Source organism: Oncorhynchus nerka, linkage group LG23, assembly GCF_034236695.1.
Source record: "Oncorhynchus nerka isolate Pitt River linkage group LG23, Oner_Uvic_2.0, whole genome shotgun sequence".
NCBI classification, from domain to species: domain Eukaryota; kingdom Metazoa; phylum Chordata; class Actinopteri; order Salmoniformes; family Salmonidae; genus Oncorhynchus; species Oncorhynchus nerka.
Window position 1 is genome coordinate 54237076 of NC_088418.1, and position 20176 is coordinate 54257251.

General features: G+C 40.4%; 1 protein-coding gene across 2 annotated transcripts; it reads left to right on the forward strand.

Annotated features, from left to right (window-relative positions):
- The first annotated feature begins 1223 nt into the window (after positions 1-1223).
- LOC115107050 (protein mono-ADP-ribosyltransferase PARP12-like) lies at positions 1224-19165 on the forward strand. 2 transcript variants are annotated; one of them, XM_029630412.1, is made up of 13 exons: positions 1224-1570; positions 11299-11434; positions 11681-12014; positions 12888-13046; positions 13310-13360; positions 13449-13575; positions 13770-13935; positions 14055-14175; positions 14394-14490; positions 16408-16492; positions 16664-16794; positions 17640-17791; positions 17935-19165. In XM_029630412.1, the coding sequence occupies exons 1-13, from the start codon at positions 1296-1298 to the stop codon at positions 18426-18428; spliced, it is 2328 nt and encodes a 775-aa protein (XP_029486272.1). In that variant the 5' UTR covers positions 1224-1295; the 3' UTR covers positions 18429-19165. The 2 variants fall into 2 exon arrangements, with proteins under 2 accessions (XP_029486272.1, XP_029486273.1); XM_029630413.2 differs by lacking the exon at positions 1224-1570 and adding an exon at positions 1605-4830.
- Positions 19166-20176: the final 1011 nt, after the last annotated feature.

The window sequence follows — 20176 nt, forward strand, 5'->3', positions numbered from 1 at the left end:
GTAATATGAGAGAGTTTCAATCTTGCTGTACAGCCGTGAGTGTAACTCCCTGGCATATGGTAACGACAGCACAATCACCAGTGGAGGCTGCTGAGGGGTGGACGGCTCATAATAATGTCTGGAATGTTGACCATGGAAACCACGTGTTTGGTACCATTCCATTGACTCCATTCCAGATATTATTATGAGTCATCCTTCCCTCAGCAACCTCAACTGGCACTCACTATAAACAATTATGCACAAATGTAAGGATGGAAATTGCAACAAATTCATGGGAATATATTGATAGTTACATGTAAAAAAATTCTGATCACTTAAAGTGATTTGACTGACATGAATTTTCCCTAGGCCTAGAGTTTGGATGGGATGCATCTGACATCTACTGGGCATAGTTGGTATTTTTTCAGTAGACAGGCGATAGTAGACCTTCATATTTACAATCCAATGATAAAGATTCCAGGCCTATTTATATAAATACTATAACACATTGGCATGATGACTCCTTGCTGTCCCCAGTCCACCTGGCTGTGCTGCTGCTCCAGTTTAAACTGTTCTGCCTTATTATTATTCGACCATGCTGGTCATTTATGAGCATTTGAACATCTTGGCCATGTTCTGTTGTAATCTCCACCCGGCACAGCCAGAAGAGGACTGGCCACCCCACATATGCTCTCTCTAATTCTCTCTTTCTTTCTTTCTCTCTCTCGGAGGACCTGAGCCCTAGGACCGTGCCCCAGGACTACCTGACATGATGACCCTTGCAGTCCCCAGTCCACCTGACCGTGCTGCTGCTCCAGTTTCAACTGTTCTGCCTTATTATTATTCGACCATGCTGGTCATTTATGAACATTTGAACATCTTGGCCATGTTCTGTTATAATCTCCACCCGGCACAGCCAGAAGAGGACTGGCCACCCCACATAGCCTGGTTCCTCTCTAGGTTTCTTCCTAGGTTTTGGCCTTTCTAGGGAGTTTTTCCTAGCCACCGTGCTTCTACACCTGCATTGCTTGCTGTTTGGGGTTTTAGGCTGGGTTTCTGTACAGCACTTTGAGATATCAGTTGATGTACGAAGGGCTATATAAATAAATTTGATTTGATTTGGCTAGTGTCAAGATCTTGCTAATTATTTTGTGCAATATGAACGCTTTATTGCATTGCAGAAGAAGGATGACCAGTAAGGTTATACTAAGTTTCGTTTTCGATTCACTCACCAGCTTCCTTCTCAACACACCATTTCCTCGTCAGAGTCCCGAACCATATGGAAAGAATATAACTGTGTATAACGAGTTGAAGAAATGACGGAATCGACAATAACTAAACTTATTTGTGCTAATCGTGGATCAATGAACGTCGATGAATTAGATGCAAATTTTTACAGTGACTTGCAAGTCTCGGTGCGGGATGTAATTAAAAATAGAGAGAAATTTTGTTATGTTGTTTTTAACGGAGAGCAAAGGGTGGTAGCCAAGACTGGAGTTCGATTGTGCAAATCCAAAGATTGCCAGGGATGCCGAAATTTACATTTTTGTAAACGATTCATGCTTGGGGATTGCCCATTCAGACGGAGAAGGTATGGAACTTCAACGCTTCCCAATTTTGATACTGTTGTTACCGTGACGCTATTTTAATTACAAGGCCTGCTCTGGGGAACTTTTGGCACATAGCCTTTCCCTTTGCTTCATGGCAGGGATCATAATTACAAATCATTTGACTGCAAATTGACCGCAAGAATCCCAAACAGATATAATATTTCACTGAAACGTAATAATTTAAAATCTTGCTTACATTTGTTTACGATCAAGTCTCTCTATATTATGCTTTTGAATACGTGGAACATATTTCCCAAATTAAAATCACTTGCAGCTGATCTCCTGGTGTTTTTAGTATTTTATGTCCAAATAATTTAAAAATATATATTTATTCTTTTTTTGGCTCAGAAAACTTGGGGAGCAAATATAAAACAACCGTTGTTGCCAGTTGTGGAACCCTGGTTTATGGTGTTATTGGTGTATAATTGAGAACCACCAGGGTTGCCAGGTGAAGCTAATATTTTTTTTAACAAATTACCTCTCAAAACCCACGTACAAGGCCTGAGAACTATTCCTCCATTTGTTCCACAGCAAGAGAGGAGTTGCCGCATTTATCCAATAAACCCTTTTTTCCATAACGTTATCTAGCAGTTAGGAAGGAATATTGCCATAATTTGTAACGACATAGGCTGAGGTAAAATTAAAATTTTCCATCAAATAATGATCTTTCTGAGTTTAAGAATATGTCGCAAGAGAAAAGATCATTCACCCGTGTTAAACATTTTCCATCAATGGATGTCGATTTCACTTATTTTGACTGCTATAACTAAGCAATAAGGCCCAAAGTGGTGTGGTATATGGCCAATATACCACGGCTAAGGGCTGTTCTTAGGACACAGAACATTAGATTGATAAGCGTGAGTGCGCAGTGACGCCTGTTTGAACAATGTATTTGATTATTATGGCCATTTGTTTGTTTTAACCTGCTCATCTCTACCTATTTATGTAACCACACTGACTTAAATACCTCATCCAAGTCCGTGTGGTTCCTCGTTCTGAAAAGACCCAATCTGTGGCAGTCACAACCTCTTCCAGGTCCTAATACTTATAATAGTTTGGTTATTATGTGCCAAAAGAGCAAGGATGTCCTTGTTACTAAAGCCAATTCTAAAGTATAGTTTCACCAGTCATCCAACTCAGGCATTTCAAAGGCGGAGCACACAGCAACAGGGAGACAGGGAGGTATGCATTTATTAACTAAATCCCCTAGTTTAATCTTGAAATACAACTGCAACTTTATTCTCAAAATATTGCCACTTTATTCACAAAGTAAAATATTGACATTATTAAAAAAAAAAAAATTCAAATGTATTCTCGAAATGTCTCGACTTTATTCTCTAAGGTTTTCAAGTACAATCCGTGCCCAAAAAAATCCAAGTACAAGTATGTGAGGATATCTCTGGGGTGGTCTGAGGGAGGCTAGGCCCCCAAACGGCCTTTTCCTGCAATCTTGAGCCATAATCACTATGGTTAATTCTATGTCCGAAATTTTTATTTTTCTGTATTTTTAAGCATACAGTGCTTAAATTCTCCCACGGTTGTTCAGTTTGGCTGGACGGCCAGCTCTAGGAAGAGTCTTGGTGGTTCCAAACTTCGTCCATTTACGAACAATGGAGGCTACTGTGTTCTTGGGGATCTTCAATGCTGCAGAAATGTTTTGATACACTTCCCCAGATCTGTGCCTGGTTCCTTTTTTAAAGAATATAAATATGCTTTTCTGTATCTGCTAAAATCGTGAATGTCTTATTCAGTACATTTAGTAATTGCTTGCTTTTCTAAAGTCTACCAACATTGCCAGCAGGCATGCCAGCTAAGATAGTTAGACAAGCTAGCTGAAATGGCTTCTTGGTGACCAGCTATAAGGTTGGGAGATAGCAATTTTCTGAAGTTGGCTAGGTGGCTAGGAGTATTACAGAGAAACACCAACAAAAAATGAAACCAAAAAATAATAAAACTATTTTTTAAACAGAACAAATCTTAGGAGGCACAAATCTGAGGGTGTCTACTTTTAATAACTTTTCCAGTAGGCCTTATCCAAAATATTACATAATTACGCATTCAATTACGCATTGCATTCAAAAGTTTTTCCATTGTGCGCTAAGCTAAACGTAGTTGCAATAAATAGTAAGAAACAGGCCTGGGCATACTATCATGCACTGATCAAATACCCAATGAGAACTAACGTCTGTTCAAAGTCTATTTTTGATTTACATTTGGTTGAGTTGTCAACTAACATGAATTCAACGTGAAATCAAATAAAAATCCATCATATTCGATTTAGGTTAAAAGTTGGGTGAGAAAAATACGAAATTCCCTTACGTTGATGACATTTTGCAAATCCAATCAGTTTCCATGTTGATTCAGCGTCATCACATTACACATATGTTTTTTAATGACATGTCAACAACGTTGATTCAACCCTTTTTTGCCCAGTGTGTAGGATCCCTGTTTTTACTGTTTCCAATGGATTAAGTGTAGGCCTATAGCCGCATCCCACTGGGCACACCACATCATTTCAACGTGGATATTTTTGTAATATTTGTTTGAGATGTTGATCAGTGAGATTTCAATATTTATTCACCCACTCAGAAAGACAGCCAAAAGTTTGTTGAATTCCCAATGTGTTATCACAATGCTCTCAATGAGAGCCGCACACTCTAGGAGCTCAGATGCAAAAAAAATAATGTCCAACGTCTTTAAATTAAAGATCCAGGCAGCCTCTCGTTTCAACAATAAATGATCGAGGTCACCCCCTCTCCTAGGGAGGGTGACATGTTCGATGCCAATATAATGTAGAGACGAAATTGTTGTTGACCTGTTGAAATTTTATTTTATTGAAATGGATAACATGATTGAAGAGAAATGCACAGTTCTGCAAGGAGCTGTCAATGATGATGGCATATTCATTGAACTGATGAAAACTGACCAAGCGCTCCAGGACAAGTTGTCTACAGAAATTAAGGAACTTAAAATCAAGAAATTCAACCAAGACAAAAAAGACAAGGCCAAGGACAAAGGCTACTTCTGGAGAAACTCTGACAAGGGAGGTCCTGCTCCGCCTCTCCATGACAGACGCAGGAGAGATGCCGCTTCCTTTTGTCCACCCCCGTCTGCCCAACGCTCTTCAACCACCGTCTCATCTGCTTCCAGTGGCAGTTATTTATCCAATGAGAGACTGGGCCGACAGAAGGGCGGAGGTGGCCGTAGGCCCGCGCACCGACGAGATGCCGCACCCGACGTGGTAAGAAGAAACGACTACCAGATTACAGAGGGGACCGCTCACACGGTCCCAGAACCCACGGGACTGAGTGTCTTTAATTTATCAAGCCTTTTGTGCCTACAACTCAGTGCAACAATTTTGATGTTAAGGTAGACATGTTTAAGTTTTTTAGAAGCATCCGTTTCAGGGAATACTTAAGCTCCCCTAAACGTGGTATTTCTACTGAAATAGTAGGTTGCTCATCTGTACATACTCCGACACCTTTTAGAAGTAAGAGTTATTTTATACCTCCAGCCAATCGCAATCACTCCATTGAGACATATTGCAGACTTGTTGTTCATTTCCTTAAGAACAAACATGAGTACATATCTTTCCATAATTTACCTAAGGATGAAAAACAAGCTTTGCTTGATTTACAATCCGATACGTCAGTCTTTACCCGCCCTGCTGATAAGGGTGGGTCGGTTGTACTCATGGATAGGACAGCTTATGTAAATGAGTGTCATAGACAACACCTTTTACAAGAAACTCCCACCGCCCAATTTCAGAACACGATCTTTACTGTCCTAGATGGGTATTTAAGTTCTGGTCAGATAACCAAAAAAGAACACTACTTTTTGGCTATTCAACACCCTAAAATTGCCACTTTCTATACTTTGCTGAAATTACACAAGAATGTTACAAAACCTCCAGGGCGTCCTATTGTAGCGGGCATTGATGCAGTAAAAGCCCCTCTATCTACTTTTGTTTACTTTTTTTATTAGACCATTCGCAGAACAGCTCCCCTCCTTTGTAAAGGACACCAGCAGTATGATCTCTATCATCTTGATCCTCTCCCTGAGAATACTTTGTTAGTTGCTTTTGATGTTGAGTCGTTATACACAGAAATTCCACACGGGGGCGGTATTGAAGCTATGGAACATTATCTTCTGCAACGTGACCCTAATGAACTACCTTCCAGTGTATGCATTATAGCATAGGCTGAAATAGTACTCACACACAACTACTTCATGTTTCTAAATGATTTCTTTATTCAGACGAAGGGTACTGCTATGGGATCCCCGATGGCTCCTAACTAAGCTAATTTGTATGTGGGTTACATGGAGAAATAGTCTATTTTCAATCCTCTCAAAAATGTTTTCTTGCCTAACATCATTATTTGGAAACGGTATATTGATGATATTTTTGTTCTGTGGAGGGGTGATGCAAAACAGCTCCAGGCGTTCCAAGCTTTTCTTAACTCCTGTTCTGAGCATTTGAGATTTACTATGCAATCTGATACGCATCAAATCTTGATCTTCTGATTTTGTGTGAAGATCATGTTCTATACACGGGTCTTTACAGGAAACCTACTGATCGTAACAATTTGTTGAGGGCTGATAGTTGTCACCAACTTCACTTAAAAAATGGTTTGCCCTATAGACAATTCTGTCTCATCAAAATAATTTGCAAAAAACAATCAGATTTCGATAGAAATGGTCAGATTAATACTGCCATTGAGAAAATTCGAAACAAAATGAGACATGACCTTTTTCAAGGTCAGTCTGGCAAAAAGAAGCATTCTTGCGTTCTAGCTACTCGCTATTCAAAGTGCTCTGAACAAATTAAGGGAATCGTTCACAAACATTGGCACATTCTAAGATCCAATGACAGTATTGGTAATGTGTTTTGGACCTTCCCTTGGTCGTATTCTCGCGGGGCAGATATCTCAGAGATCAATTGGTAAACTCTGATTTACCAGCCCAAGATATTGCACCCATACTGGATGGAAACTACAAGTGTAATGGCTGTGCTCAATGCAATGGCACTTATAAATGTAGATCCTTCAAACACCCCCAAACAGGGAAACAGATCCCAATCAAAGGGGTTGTCATGGGCTCAACTAAGGCAGTTATTTATCTTATAACTTGTCCTTGTGGTAAAATATTATGTGGGTAAAAGAAGCGTGAATTAAAAGTATGAATCTCGGAGCATCGTAGCACCATTAGGTACAAAAACTCGACTTACCCAGTTGCGGCCCACTTTTTGGAAGCAAACCACTCGATTTTGTTTCTGCGTTATATTGGCATCAAACATGTCATACTCCCTAGGAGAGGGGGTGACCTCGATAATTTGTTAAAACGAGAGGCTACATGGATCTTTAAATTAACGACCCTTGCTCCCTTCCGTCTCGAAGTTAGCCTTTGATCTGAAGCCATTCTTGTGATTATTGTGATTTTGCTATTGTAAATGTTTGTAGGCTTATGCAGCCAAATTGTATATATGATCGTACACTATCCATTTATGTTTTTTGTATGCTATTTTAATATGGAAATTAACCAATGATATCAGGCCTCACCCGGCCATGATTACAGACACCTGTGTGTGTCTTTTGACACTATATAAACGAGTCACCCCGCAGTGTTTGTCATTATACCCTGATGAAGACAGCTTGTCTGTCGAAACGTTGGACATTACATTTTTGCATCTGAGCTCCTAGAGTGTGCAGCTCCCCTTTATTTTCAAGTGTTCCATTCCGCTAGCCAGCACCTCGCCTAAATAGGTGTGCGTTTCTTTCACCTCTAGATCACTATGCTCTCAAACATCTAAAAGCACAACCAAATTCCAATGGAAAAGCGATGTCTGATTTTGGTTTAGGGCTCGTTTAAATTTCAATCGCACTATAGCGCTGAACTTCGGTGATACAGATTGAATCAAGCTCTTAGTTGTCATCTGTCACGGATCCCTCTGGAACAATCATTGCGCACACCTGGCTCCTATTCCCACTGATTGTATTTGTATATATCTGCCCTTTGTTTATCATGGTGCTGTCGATTATTGTTCCAATGTCCGTTGGTGCGTGTGAGTACCTGTGCTGTGTGTTTTGGGCTTTCATGCCGTTGTGGATTGCGCAGATGATTACGGGTCTCGTCCTGTGTGTTAATCATTGTGCGCATGTGTATTTATTCAAGGTACTCCTCGCTCTTTTGTTTGGGTTTCAACCCTGTGTTTTGTGTATGTGTTTGTTTGGTCTTTGTCCCCGTGCCTTTACACGGCACGCCGTAATTTTGGGTGTGATAAAAAAAAACGCATTCCTGCGCCTGTCTCCCAAATCTCTTCATACCAGCGGGACATCATCTAAATGTGTTATCACTGTGCTCTCAACCATTTAAAACCACAACAAATTTCAGTTGGGAATACAATATCAGATATGTTGCATTTATGCATCTATTTAATGTGTTATCACCTTGACAGACCTGCAACCTTTGCATGATATTTTGAGCACGCACACTTTCAGTAATTACAAAAGAAGACATTTATAGTTGATTATACAACGGGTGGGTCTAATCCTGAATGCTAATTGGTTAAAACCGCAATCGAGCCAGTGTCTATTCCACAAATTACCACCGGCTAAATCTATTAAGTTAAAATGCCTATTTACTCTGTTCCATTTGACTGCGCAATCTGCTGTCTCATCAGCCCAGCCAGGTAATTTATAAAAAGCATCTAGACATTATCTCACATTTCTTTTAGACTGACATTTAGTTTTCAACAGCAGAGATTTGTATAAACCTTGCTGTCTGTCTCCCCGACATTTGCAACATTGTTTCAATATTTTAAAAAATCTCCAACTGTCCCATAGTAATTAATATGTCGTGACGATACAGACAGGCAGCGTTTCTCAGCCAGTCGAAATCATGAATCAGCTGGCATCATTTTTATGGATATATACACACAAATGTCAATTGAAAAAACGTACAACTAAACGGAGTGCAGCTAGTTTGCAGACTTTTCAACTTCAGTTTGAAGTGATTGTGTTAGCTGTGTTGTTGGCTAGCTCCTCTGAACAACAGTGTCCTGACGAGTGAACACCTTTTCTACACCAGGGGAAATCGCTCATTGTTATGGATGTATCCAAATAAATATAATTTTGAAAAAAGCTAATGCAAATGCAGCTACTTTGTTGTTATTCTGGCTGTACTGTTTGACTTGACTGTAAGTTAGCCGTAGTTGGCTAGCTAGCAAGCAAGGGATAAGAACGTTGCCAGCCAGTATGGCAATGTAACGTTTAGAATGAACGACTGGGTTGGGTCCATTGATACAGGACAAAAAGCCTGAACAACTGGGTCGTGTCTCTGGCAACCAGCTTGTGTAGCAACCCTAGATTTGTGTCAGAACTATATCTCGTGGAAGGATGAAATTGTATTAATAAATGTATCTAAATAACATTAATGAAAATATGTCAATCATTATTTGAATATGTTGGTAACCCGTTGTATCAAAGTGATAATGCCATTGAAGTCAGTGTTTGGAGGATATGTTGGCACGGTTTGCCAACATATCCCATGCCAATATATTCTCCAAACACTGGCGTCTCGGGCATTATCACTTAAATAAATACTGTTACATTCGTTTGTAAGATAGCCTTAACTTAAGGCTATTTACTGTATGGCAAAAGTGATATTGAATTGTCAATGTAACCAAATATCAACATTTGAAGGAGATATATATTTTGTGGCACTGACTTAGTCTGTCTTAAATTCCAGTTGGTCTACAAATAAATTAATGATTAAATCAAATCAAACTTTAAAATGTACTTTAAATACAGTTTTATTCGATTTAGATGGAGATGGAGACAGGAATCCAACATATCCATTATGAATTTGTAGACCAAGTGGAATGTAATCCAGACTAAATCAGTGGCACAAAATATACATCTGTTTCAAATGTTGATATTTGGTTGCATTGACAACCAAACACAATTCAATATCCAGTTTGTCTACAAATGAATAATGAATATGTTGGAATCACGTCTCCATCTCAACCCAAAATCTAAGTTAAAGAATAGGACTAAATCAAATCAAACATTAAATGTGGTTTGATTTGATTTAGTCCTAATCTTTAATTTAGGTTTTTCGTTGAGATGGAGACATGGATCCAACATATTAATTATTAACTTGAAGAGTATATTTGAAATCAACCAAAGCTTGAAACCCTAAGCCTATATGTGTTGTCTATTTTTAGTTGAACCCTGGGTTGAATAGAAACAATAGCTGTTGATTTTGCAAATGCTACATAGGCCTATTAGATAATATATGACTTTTAAAGAATGGTAACATTTGATTTGCTCTGTTAAACCTATCATTTGGAATGACTTCGATAGCAACAGTAAATCTATATGGTTATTAAGAGATCTCTTAATAATAATTCTCACAATAGCACATTGGTTGTAGTCAGTGACAAATATCAAAGCTGTGCAGGGCTTGATTAAAATCCTGTATGGGAGACCAAAGGGTAGCTGTAGATCAGTAGAGGTAGGAGATGCTGCCAAGTCTTTTGTTCTTTTTCTGATATTGGATATAACGTTGAAGATCTGACGTTGTTTCAAAGATACAAATTCAACATATTTTAGATAAGCTTTGTCCATGTTGAAATTTCACCTTCAAAACTTTTTTCACACTCAACCATTTTGTACACTCAGTGTACAAAACATATTTCCATGACATAAACTGACAAGGTGAGTCCAGGTGAAAGCTATGATCCCTTATTTGTCACTTGTTAAATCCACTTCAATTAGTGTAGATGAAGGGGAGGAGACAGGTTAAAGAAGGATTTTTAAGCCTTGAGACAATTGAGACATGGATTGTGTATGTGTGACATTCAGAGGGTGAATGGGCAAGACAAAAGATTTAAGTGACTTTGAACGGAGAAAGGTAGTAGGTGCCAGGTGCACCGGTTTGAATGTCTCAAGAACTGCAACGCTGCTGTGTTTTTCACACTCAACTATTTCCCGTGTTTATCAAGAATGATAAACACTGCCTCCCGAGTGGCGCAGCGGCACTGCAGACCCGGGTTCGATCCCAGGCTGTGTCTCAACCGGCCGTGACCGAGAGTCCCATAGGGCGGCGCACAATTGGCCCAGCGTTGTCCGGGTTAGGGGAGGGTTTGGCCGGGCGCTCTAGCAACTCTTTGTGGCTGGTCAGGTGCCTGCAGGCTGACTTCGGTCGTCAGTTGAACGGTGTTTCCTCCGACACATTGGTGTGCGGCTGACTTCCAGGTTAAGCGGGCAGGTGTTAAGGAACGCGGTTTGGTGGGTCATGTTGTGGAGGACGCATGACTCGACTTTCGCCTCTCCCGAGCCCATTGGGGAGTTGCAGCGATGAGACAAAATCGTAATTGGATCAACAATTGGATATCATGAGAGAAAAAAAAGAATGGTCCACCACCCAAATAACATCCAGCCAACTTGACACAACTGTGGGAAGCATTGGAGTCAACATGGGCCAGCATCCCTGTGGAACGCTTTCGACACCTTGTAGAGTCCATGCCCTGACGAATTGAGGCTGTATTGAGGGCAAAAGGGGGTGCAACTCAATATTTTGTACATAGATAGTGTATTTTCCACATAGATTTCACGTTACAATACATTGACAAATAATGTTGATTCAACCAGTTTGTGCCTAGTGAGATGGAACGTTGTATCAAGAAAATGTTTACTTTTGACTACAGAGGAGGATGTCGCTTCAACCATGACATGACCTCGGGGGAGAACAGCAGAATTCTGAAAGAACACGGACTGGAGGAACTGAACAGATCTGAGCTGTGCACCCTGCTGCTTCAGAATGATGGCTTCCTCTTACCACCAGTATGTAACACTGCAGTCGGCTCCTTTGCTAAAGTATGCTCTGTCTGGTTAAGGCGTTGTGTTTAGTGATCATGATCTAAATTAAGTTCTAGTTCTGCCAATCTTGTGCTGTGGAGTGCAGAAATATACATGGAATATCCCAGAATATTGTGTGTGTGTACTCCTACATGCATGTGTATGGGTGTGTGTGCATGCATGTGTGTTTGTGTGTATTGTTTTTCTCGTACAAACATTTCCTTCTGCTAGGTGTGCCACAACTACAACAACGGCGTTGGAGAGTATGGCAAATGCCTGGATGGCGAGACATGCAAGAGGCTCCACATCTGTGAGATGTATCTCAGGGGTAGCTGCAACTGTCCCAGGTGCCATGATTTCTACGAACCCCACCCATTAAAAATCCTGCAGGACAAAGGGGTGCCCAACGAGCTCATTGCCTCCCTGAAGTCGGTGTACATGAACATCGAGTGGTTGCAAAAGCAAGACCGTGTCATGCAAGGCAAGGGGCAACATCAAAGAGCTAAAGCTAATGCAACCGCTAACACAAGTAACAAGTCTAACAGAGGCCCACTGAGCACTCACGGTAAGGCCGACACTGTTATTAGCATGTTAACTCATAAGTTATTAAACAATATTGTATTATACCTTAATATAGTTTTATTAAAGTGTAAAGATGGTAAAGTGAGTTTGTTTAATTAATGAGAACATAGCATTTAGTGGAACCTAATGCTACTTCCTAATATCTTCAGGAGTTAGAAGAAATAGTGTGTGATTATAGATGCATTCTCATAACTGCAACCCACCTCTCACATGACCAGGGGCCTACTTGGGTCCCAACTCATGGTTTAAGAAAACCTGGGCTACAGTATAGGTTACTAAATAAAATATCCAGTGACACTGGCTTACCCAATGATAAAGATCCATTCATGATAACGCATGAATATACGTAGGCTACTCACCGGTGATGGCCGATTCGCTTGAGCTAATCAAAATAACTGGTTCTTTGCTTAATATTGGCAGGTGTTGAGAAAACATTTGGTAGCTTCTGCAGACAGATTAGTCTTCTCTGTTCAGCAAGAGGCATTTGCATTTCAAACTAAGTTTTTCCCGCGATTGTATTTAGACATTAACGAAAGGCCTATAGTTTGCTCTTCACTGACAACCGCAACAATATAATTAGAATACACAGAACGGTTGTGTCCATTGAAGTCAGGACTGGCAGGCATCTTGAGTGTACTCATGAGTTTACCAGTCAAATTGCCAGGGTTAGAGGTTCCAAGACCCTTCCATGGATTATAGGTCTATGGCCACAACGCAACAAGCAGTTGGATATTTGGTGCGCTTGGTGCCCAAATTGCGGCTCTCTGTTGTATTATTTTGAATGCTTTTATTAATGTCTGCACATACAGGAGTAGGCTAATTATATATTTTTGGAAAATATATTTACATTTATCAGAGGTTGCTGCAGAAACTCCAGCACCCCTATTTCCCGCTCCTATGCTCGCCAGACTCAGGGCGCTCCACCTCCAAGAGGTTGAGCATGATACTGCTACTCCTGCTGCTGCTGCCACCGCTGCCCTTAACACAAGCCAGAGGTCCAACAGACCTAGTCAAGGTAACGGCAATACTGCACGTAGCATGGTGGTCATGCAGTCACATCATTGATGTCAAGAATCAACATATAGGTTAATTGTGGCTTTCTTGTTTAAAATAACATTTGGCAGAAACTATTTTATGTGTATTTGTATGATTATTAACTGGTATTAAGATCCGATGAGTGATGAACATTAAGAACAAGTTTCCAGTCACAAGCTATCAAAATGTATAGATGTTGATTCTATTGGCATGGTAAATTAAATGTCCAGTTCTCTTTTTCAGATAAAGCTGAAATATGCATGTACTTCATCAAAGGCAGTTGCATACACGGTGGTAAGACAGCATTTTCAAAGCATCATTTTATGAATAATCAATGCTTAGAGCTTAATAAACACAAGACTTAACTTTACTCATATTTCAGATAAGTGCTTTAAAGCCCACTCTACCATGCCCTACCAATGGGAGGTGAGGGAGGGACTAAACTGGACAGCTCTACAAGACAACGAGGTGATTGAGAAGGACTATTGCGACCCAGCAAAGACATACAGGTGGGCTCTACCTTTAAGAAGAATGAACTTGAATGGACAGTAACACGTAGGGCGCTTGGTCAATGGTGGGCAAATGTTGCTAGTTGCTAATACGATGAGATGTTAATGCCGTATACGCTTCTAGTTAGTGTGATATACAGCTTCTCCTATTGTGATTGCTGATTGTTCGCTGTCTTTTATTCTCTCTTGTCTAGTCGGGGAGTCCAGCCTGTGTGTTTCGATACGATGACCTGCGGCCTGAACAAAGCCCGGCGTCTCTCCACCGTCTCCTCTGTGCTACAGCCTACCTTCATCCTCACCACGGAGTGGGCCTGGTTCTGGGAGGACGAGTTTGGAAACTGGATCCAGTACGCATCAGCAGTGAGTGACGACGAGCACTGTTGAATAGTGATGGTTGAATAGGACAGAGTTCAGTCCCTCTTTAAATAAAAATGATGAAAATAATGCATAACCTCCATGTTTACTGTCTTGCCCTACAGATCAGTGGACACAGTGCAGCCACCATCACCAGTGAAGACCTGGAGAAGAGGTTCCAGGAAGACAACAAGGCTGTGATGGAGTTCACCGCAGGGTCACAGACCTATGAATTCAGTTTCCCTGGTGAGCACAGATGACGTGATATCGAAGATAAACCAACTGCAGCCATAAAACTATATACACCAAACATAGTATATTATGAACAGATATGCAGTGATTCTTACAGCTACTGCTGTATGTGACAAATTGAGAGATTTCTCGATGGAGTCACTATGGTAAAACAATGACATCTGCATGTGAAGTGAACTGTCTGTTGTTACAACAGCTCTGCTCCTTTTCAGACATGATTCAAACAAACAAGCAGTACACCACCAAGAAGGTTGTGAGAAGACGGCCTGTGTTTGTCTCTTCAGCTGATGCACAAACTATCAAAACCAGGTAAGATAAAGCTTTGAATGTTTTTTGCATGGATCAATTTGCTCTTGAAATGACTCTCCTGGGGATTGTTCACTCACTTCACCACTAGGCTCCTCATGTGTTCTCTTGCCTTGAAAGATGTCTATAGAAGAGGAGTAGCTGACCGGGTGCACGTTTTGATTTTGCCGTAGCACTATAGCCTTGTACGAACCATCCTGATGACGCAAACTTACATTCTGTTTCGCAACACGGATACAGTCTGGCAACGACCAGATTCAAACCATTTGAGCACATCCCTCCACCGTATGGCCGGACCAATCAGCGTCCTCTGATAATCTTTCGGGGTGGTTTAGTTGATGATGACAACGAGAAGTGCCTGGAGGTTGGTGTTGATGCTGCTATAGCAGCAGTTATTAAAGAACTGGAGGCAATAGGTTAATTGAAAGAACAGCAAAAAACTGCAATGAAGACTTTTCTTGGGGTAGAAGATCTTTTATCGGACTGGATTCGGCAAGAGCTTGATTTACCAGCTAGCTCCGCTGGTAGGCTGGACAATAGAATAAGTAAATATTCACCCAAGGCTGAAGAACAGCCAAAGGAACATTGGCTGAGCTGGGACACCAGCGCGAGGCCATAGCAAATGAATTGAAACAAACCTTCGCTGAGCCTCTTCTGACTGAAGTTGTGATCTGTTTCACGTGTCCTTGTGATTGTCTCCATGCCCCTCCAGGTGTCGCTCATCTTCCCCATCATCCCCTGTGTATTTATACTTGTGTTCTGTGTTTGTCTGTGTTCGTTGCCAGTTCATCTTGTTTGTCAAGCCAACCAGCGTTTTTGTGTCAGCTCCTGCTTTTCCCCAGTCTCTCTTTTCCCATCCTCCTGGTTTTTGATCAACCTTTGCCACATCTCTGGATTACCAACCTCTGCCTGACCTGACCCTGAGCCTGCCTACCATTCTGTACCTTTGCCCCTGCTGCTGTAATAAACATTGTTACTTCAACACGGTCTGCATCTGGGTCTTACCATGATCCTTGATAGAAGTGATACTTAGAATTCAATTTCCCCTAAATGGCACCAAAAGAAGTATCCCTTTTTATTTTATAAATATTATTTTATAAATAACAACTCAGTGGTGTCAAGTGTGCTTACATCTGCGCAATGAGCAAGTATAGAAAAATTGCAACTTCTGCCTTTTTCTGGTCTAGCGATCGATGACAGCAGAGCTCGCTGCCCAGACTTGCATCATTAAAAATAGGAGATTCTCCTGATTAAAAATGGTGTCCAACGTGAAAAAAAATCTAAATATACACATTGTGAGATATTTGGTCGAAATAGACAGACATGTCCTTGTAGAATTTCCCCATAGCGAAACAATGGAGCAGTAGCCTCGACAGTAAAGTGTAATTCCTGACATTTGAAAGACTAGCGTTTGATGACAGCAGAGCTCGCTGCCCAGACTTACATCATTACAAAGAGGAGATTGTAGTGTTTTATTATGTTGTCAGACTTGAAAATAATCTAAATATATACATGTTGTAGATATCTGGCGAAATAGACAGACATACCCCTATTTCCCCTATAGGAAACAATGGGACGAGCTCTGAAGTTTTAACTTCCAGCAATTGATCACAGCATAATACTCTACCCAAACGTATGTACATCATCAGAAAGAATAGATTATCTTGATTAAAATTCTATAGAACTTCAAAACAACAGAATACATAAATATATTGATATTTGGTGAAATAGACAGACTTCCCCCAAAACAATGGCAGTCTAAAAATTCTAAGAGCAGTCTTTTATTTAGCCAGGTTACTATTTATCTGCAACCATTTGCCTTTTTTACTTTTGTTTTACATTTTGTGGTTGAACTGGACAACCAAATGTCTCTTTGCATTTTTACCTTTAGGAATATTTTTTTGTTCTTCTACATTTCAGAAAAAGGGCTCCGATCAATCACTCAAATTTCAGAGCTTTACCAGGACACTGGGACAAGGCACAAACCCCTGAAACAGGACACAAGGTATTATATTATATACAGTACATGCCAGATGCAAGGAACCTGCTGTTTTAGACCAATGGAGATGACTGTTTGTTTTGTTCCTGGGCAAAATAACTTCTCCAATCTGTCCCTACATGGTAGGCTAATGGTGTATTATGACTGTTTCTCTGTCTCCCATCATGTCCCTATCAGAGAATTGACCTTCCGTGCTCGTCAGTGGAGTATAAGGAGATTCAAGGACTTTTTCAGAACACCATGAGAGGCTTCAGCATCCAACAAATCGAGAGGATTCAGAACAAATCCCTTTGGGAAGTCTTTCAGTGGTACGTTCCCTCAGACTACATACACTTTCAATTGACAATCACCTATTGATTGGTCTAGAATAGATGTTAGATTTTTTAAAAACCTTTATTTAACTAGGTAAGCCAGTTAAGAACAAATTCTTATTTACAATGACGACCTACCCTAGCCAAACCCGGATGACGCTGGGCCAATTGTGTGTCGCCCTATGGGACTCCCAATCACAGCCGGATGTGATACAGCCTGATGCTCACTTCCTGACTGCACCCACAATAATTGCACATTATATAATATTTATCTCTCTCGACTATCTTTCTGTCACAAATATAATCTCAAAAGGAAATACAAATAATTTATTTTCAATACATTCTGCACACTGTCTACAGTGCTTCTAGAGGACATACACTGATTGCAAGGCAAAGAGATTTATTTCTATTCTGATTGCAAGGCAAAGGGATTTATTTGATCTATTCTGATTGCAAGGCAAAGGGATTTATTTGATCTATTCTGATTGCAAGGCAAAGGGATTTATTTGATCTATGCTGATTGCAAGGCAAAGGGATTTATTTGATCTATTCTGATTGCAAGGCAAAGGGATTTATTTGATCTATTCTGATTGCAAGGCAAAGGGATTTATTTGATCTATTCTGATTGCAAGGCAAAGGGATTTATTTGATATATTCTGATTGCAAGGCAAAGGGATTTATTTGATCTATTCTGATTCCAAGGCAAAGGGATTTATTTGATCTATTCTGATTGCAAGGCAAAGGGATTTATTTGATCTATTCTGATTGCAAGGCAAAGGGATTTATTTGATCTATTCTGATTCCAAGGCAAAGGGATTTATTTGATCTATTCTGATTGCAAGGCAAAGGGATCTCATGAAGAAGAACAACAGAGGGAGGAATGTGACGGAGAAACAGCTTTTCCATGGCACAGACTCCAAATACCTCGATGCCATCTGCCTTAACAACTTTGACTGGCGGATCTGTGGACTAAATGGAACAACCTATGGGAAAGGTGAGCTGTCTCATGTGCTTGTGCTATTACATGTCATTCTAATTATTGACATAAATCAACATGATATATCGTTGATATAATATATTTTCCTGTGATGAATGATTACTGCTTACCCCTTCATCCCCCTTAACATCCAATTTCAGGGAGTTACTTTGCCAGGGATGCCAAATACTCCAACAGCTACACTGGCCAATTAAATACGAGGTCCATGTTTGTCTGTCGTGTGTTGGTGGGAGATTACATCAAAGGGCACTCGAGCTTCCTCCGGCCCCCCTCGAAGGACGGAGGGGACACCATCTTCTATGACAGCTGTGTGGATGACGTCAGCAACCCCTCCATCTTTGTGGTGTTTGAGAAGCACCAGGTGTACCCAGAGTACCTCATCCATTATGGTGAGGACGATGCATGGTCACAAGGATACCAGCAATACTACCGTCCAGCTCCTGTACCTGCTCCAGCACCAGCATACAGACCAGTGGCTGCCACAGCGCCTAGACCAGCACCAGCATACAGACCAGCGGCTGCCCCAGTGCCTAGACCAGCACCAGTATACAGACCAGCGCCTAGACCTGCACCAACATACACACCATCACCAACCCCTGCACCTAAACCAGACAGCTCCTGTGTCATTAGTTGAGGCTGACTGCGAGGGGTGAATTGTGAACCTTTTGATATTAAACCGAGGCAAAAACATATGCTTTTGTGAATTAGAGAAATGGATTTAGCACTCTGTTAAATGTTTGACAAATTACAGATAATATTGGGATGCACCTTACTATGATTACTAGATGTTCTGTTTTCTACAATGCAAGCATTTTTGTAGTGCTACTGACATTATATAATGGCAAATTGCGAACCTCACAACAAAAGTAGTTGTGTACATTATAAGCTTTATACCTTTACAGTACAGTGGTTTTACAGTATCGGCTGATGTGCATCAGTTCAATGGTTGTGCAATTATGAGTTTCATTCATTTTATTAATATAATCCATCTGTTTTCTTTGCATTATTCATGGGAGGGAGGGAGGGAGGGAGGGAGGGAGGGAGAGGGAAATGCAGAATGTTTACATTCTGTCAGAACATGTTATGGTTAGACATCAGATATCCTATGGAAAGGAGAAAGGCCACAGTCAACAAGACAGCCATGAGTTGGGGAGGAGTGAGGAATTTGGGCTGAGGTCAGGTCAGGTCAGATGAAGTGAGAAAGAACAGAAATCACTAAAGTCCTGTCTAGCAACAGAGATCTATTGGCTGTCCAGATGTGTAAGGACGGGAAGGTATAGCAGGAAGGTTTAAATACCAGTGCTTGTGTAAATATATCTTTGTCATTCAGTTGTTTGACCCATTGGGTGAATAAACTTGATTTGAGCTTTACTAGTCGTCTATGAGTTTCTACTCCGTTTATTTAGAATCCAACAGTTGGCGCTGCAAGAGATATGAAAGTCCCAGCCGCAGTGGCAGTGAGGCATTAGAGTGTATGTACAGTTGAAGTCGGAAGTTTACATACACTTAGGTTGGAGTCATTAAAACTCGTTTTTCAACCACTCCACAAATTTCTTGTTAACAAACTATAGTTTTGTCAATTTGTGATTTTCTTTATTTTTACTATTTTCTACATTGTAGAATAATAGAAGAGATCAAAACTATGAAATAACACACATTGAATCATGTAGTAACCCAAAAAGTGTTAAACAAATCAAAATATATTTTCTATTTGAGATTCTTCAAAGTAGCCACCATTTGCCTTGAAGATAGCTTTGCACACTTTATATAATGGCAAATTGTGAACCTCACAACATGAAGTAGTTGTGTACATTATAAGCTTTATACATTTATAGTACAGTACAGTACTTTTACAGTATCTGCTGATGTGCACCAGTTCAATGTTTGTACGATTAGGGGTTTCCTTCATTTTATGAATATAATCCATCCGTTTTCTTTGCATTAATCACAATTTTGTAAATATTTTGAGAAGTATAATTTTGCTGATTGAAGTAGCACTTTATTCATTCTTCTGAACACACCGGAATGTAAGTGTAAAGTTATGCACCAAGAATGAAATGAAACCAAGTGATTGTAATTGTAATGATGGGTAGGTTGACAACGTCACATAAATAATGTGTGCACATTGATGTGGCCGGAAGCCGTACTTTGTTATGATTCTGAGCGGTCAGATAGCTGGTAACAATGACAAGAAGCTGCTTTATGGGGAATTGTAAGTGGCTCGTTTTAGCTAGTTTTATCTTGTTCTTGATACCATGTCTTGTTTTGAGGTGTTTTGACTGATTTCATGTCAATGCTAATATGGCAAAAAAAATCACTAGCTAGCTTATCAACAACTGTCATGATGTATTTGAGAGACAACAAGCTCATTGTGCAAATGTA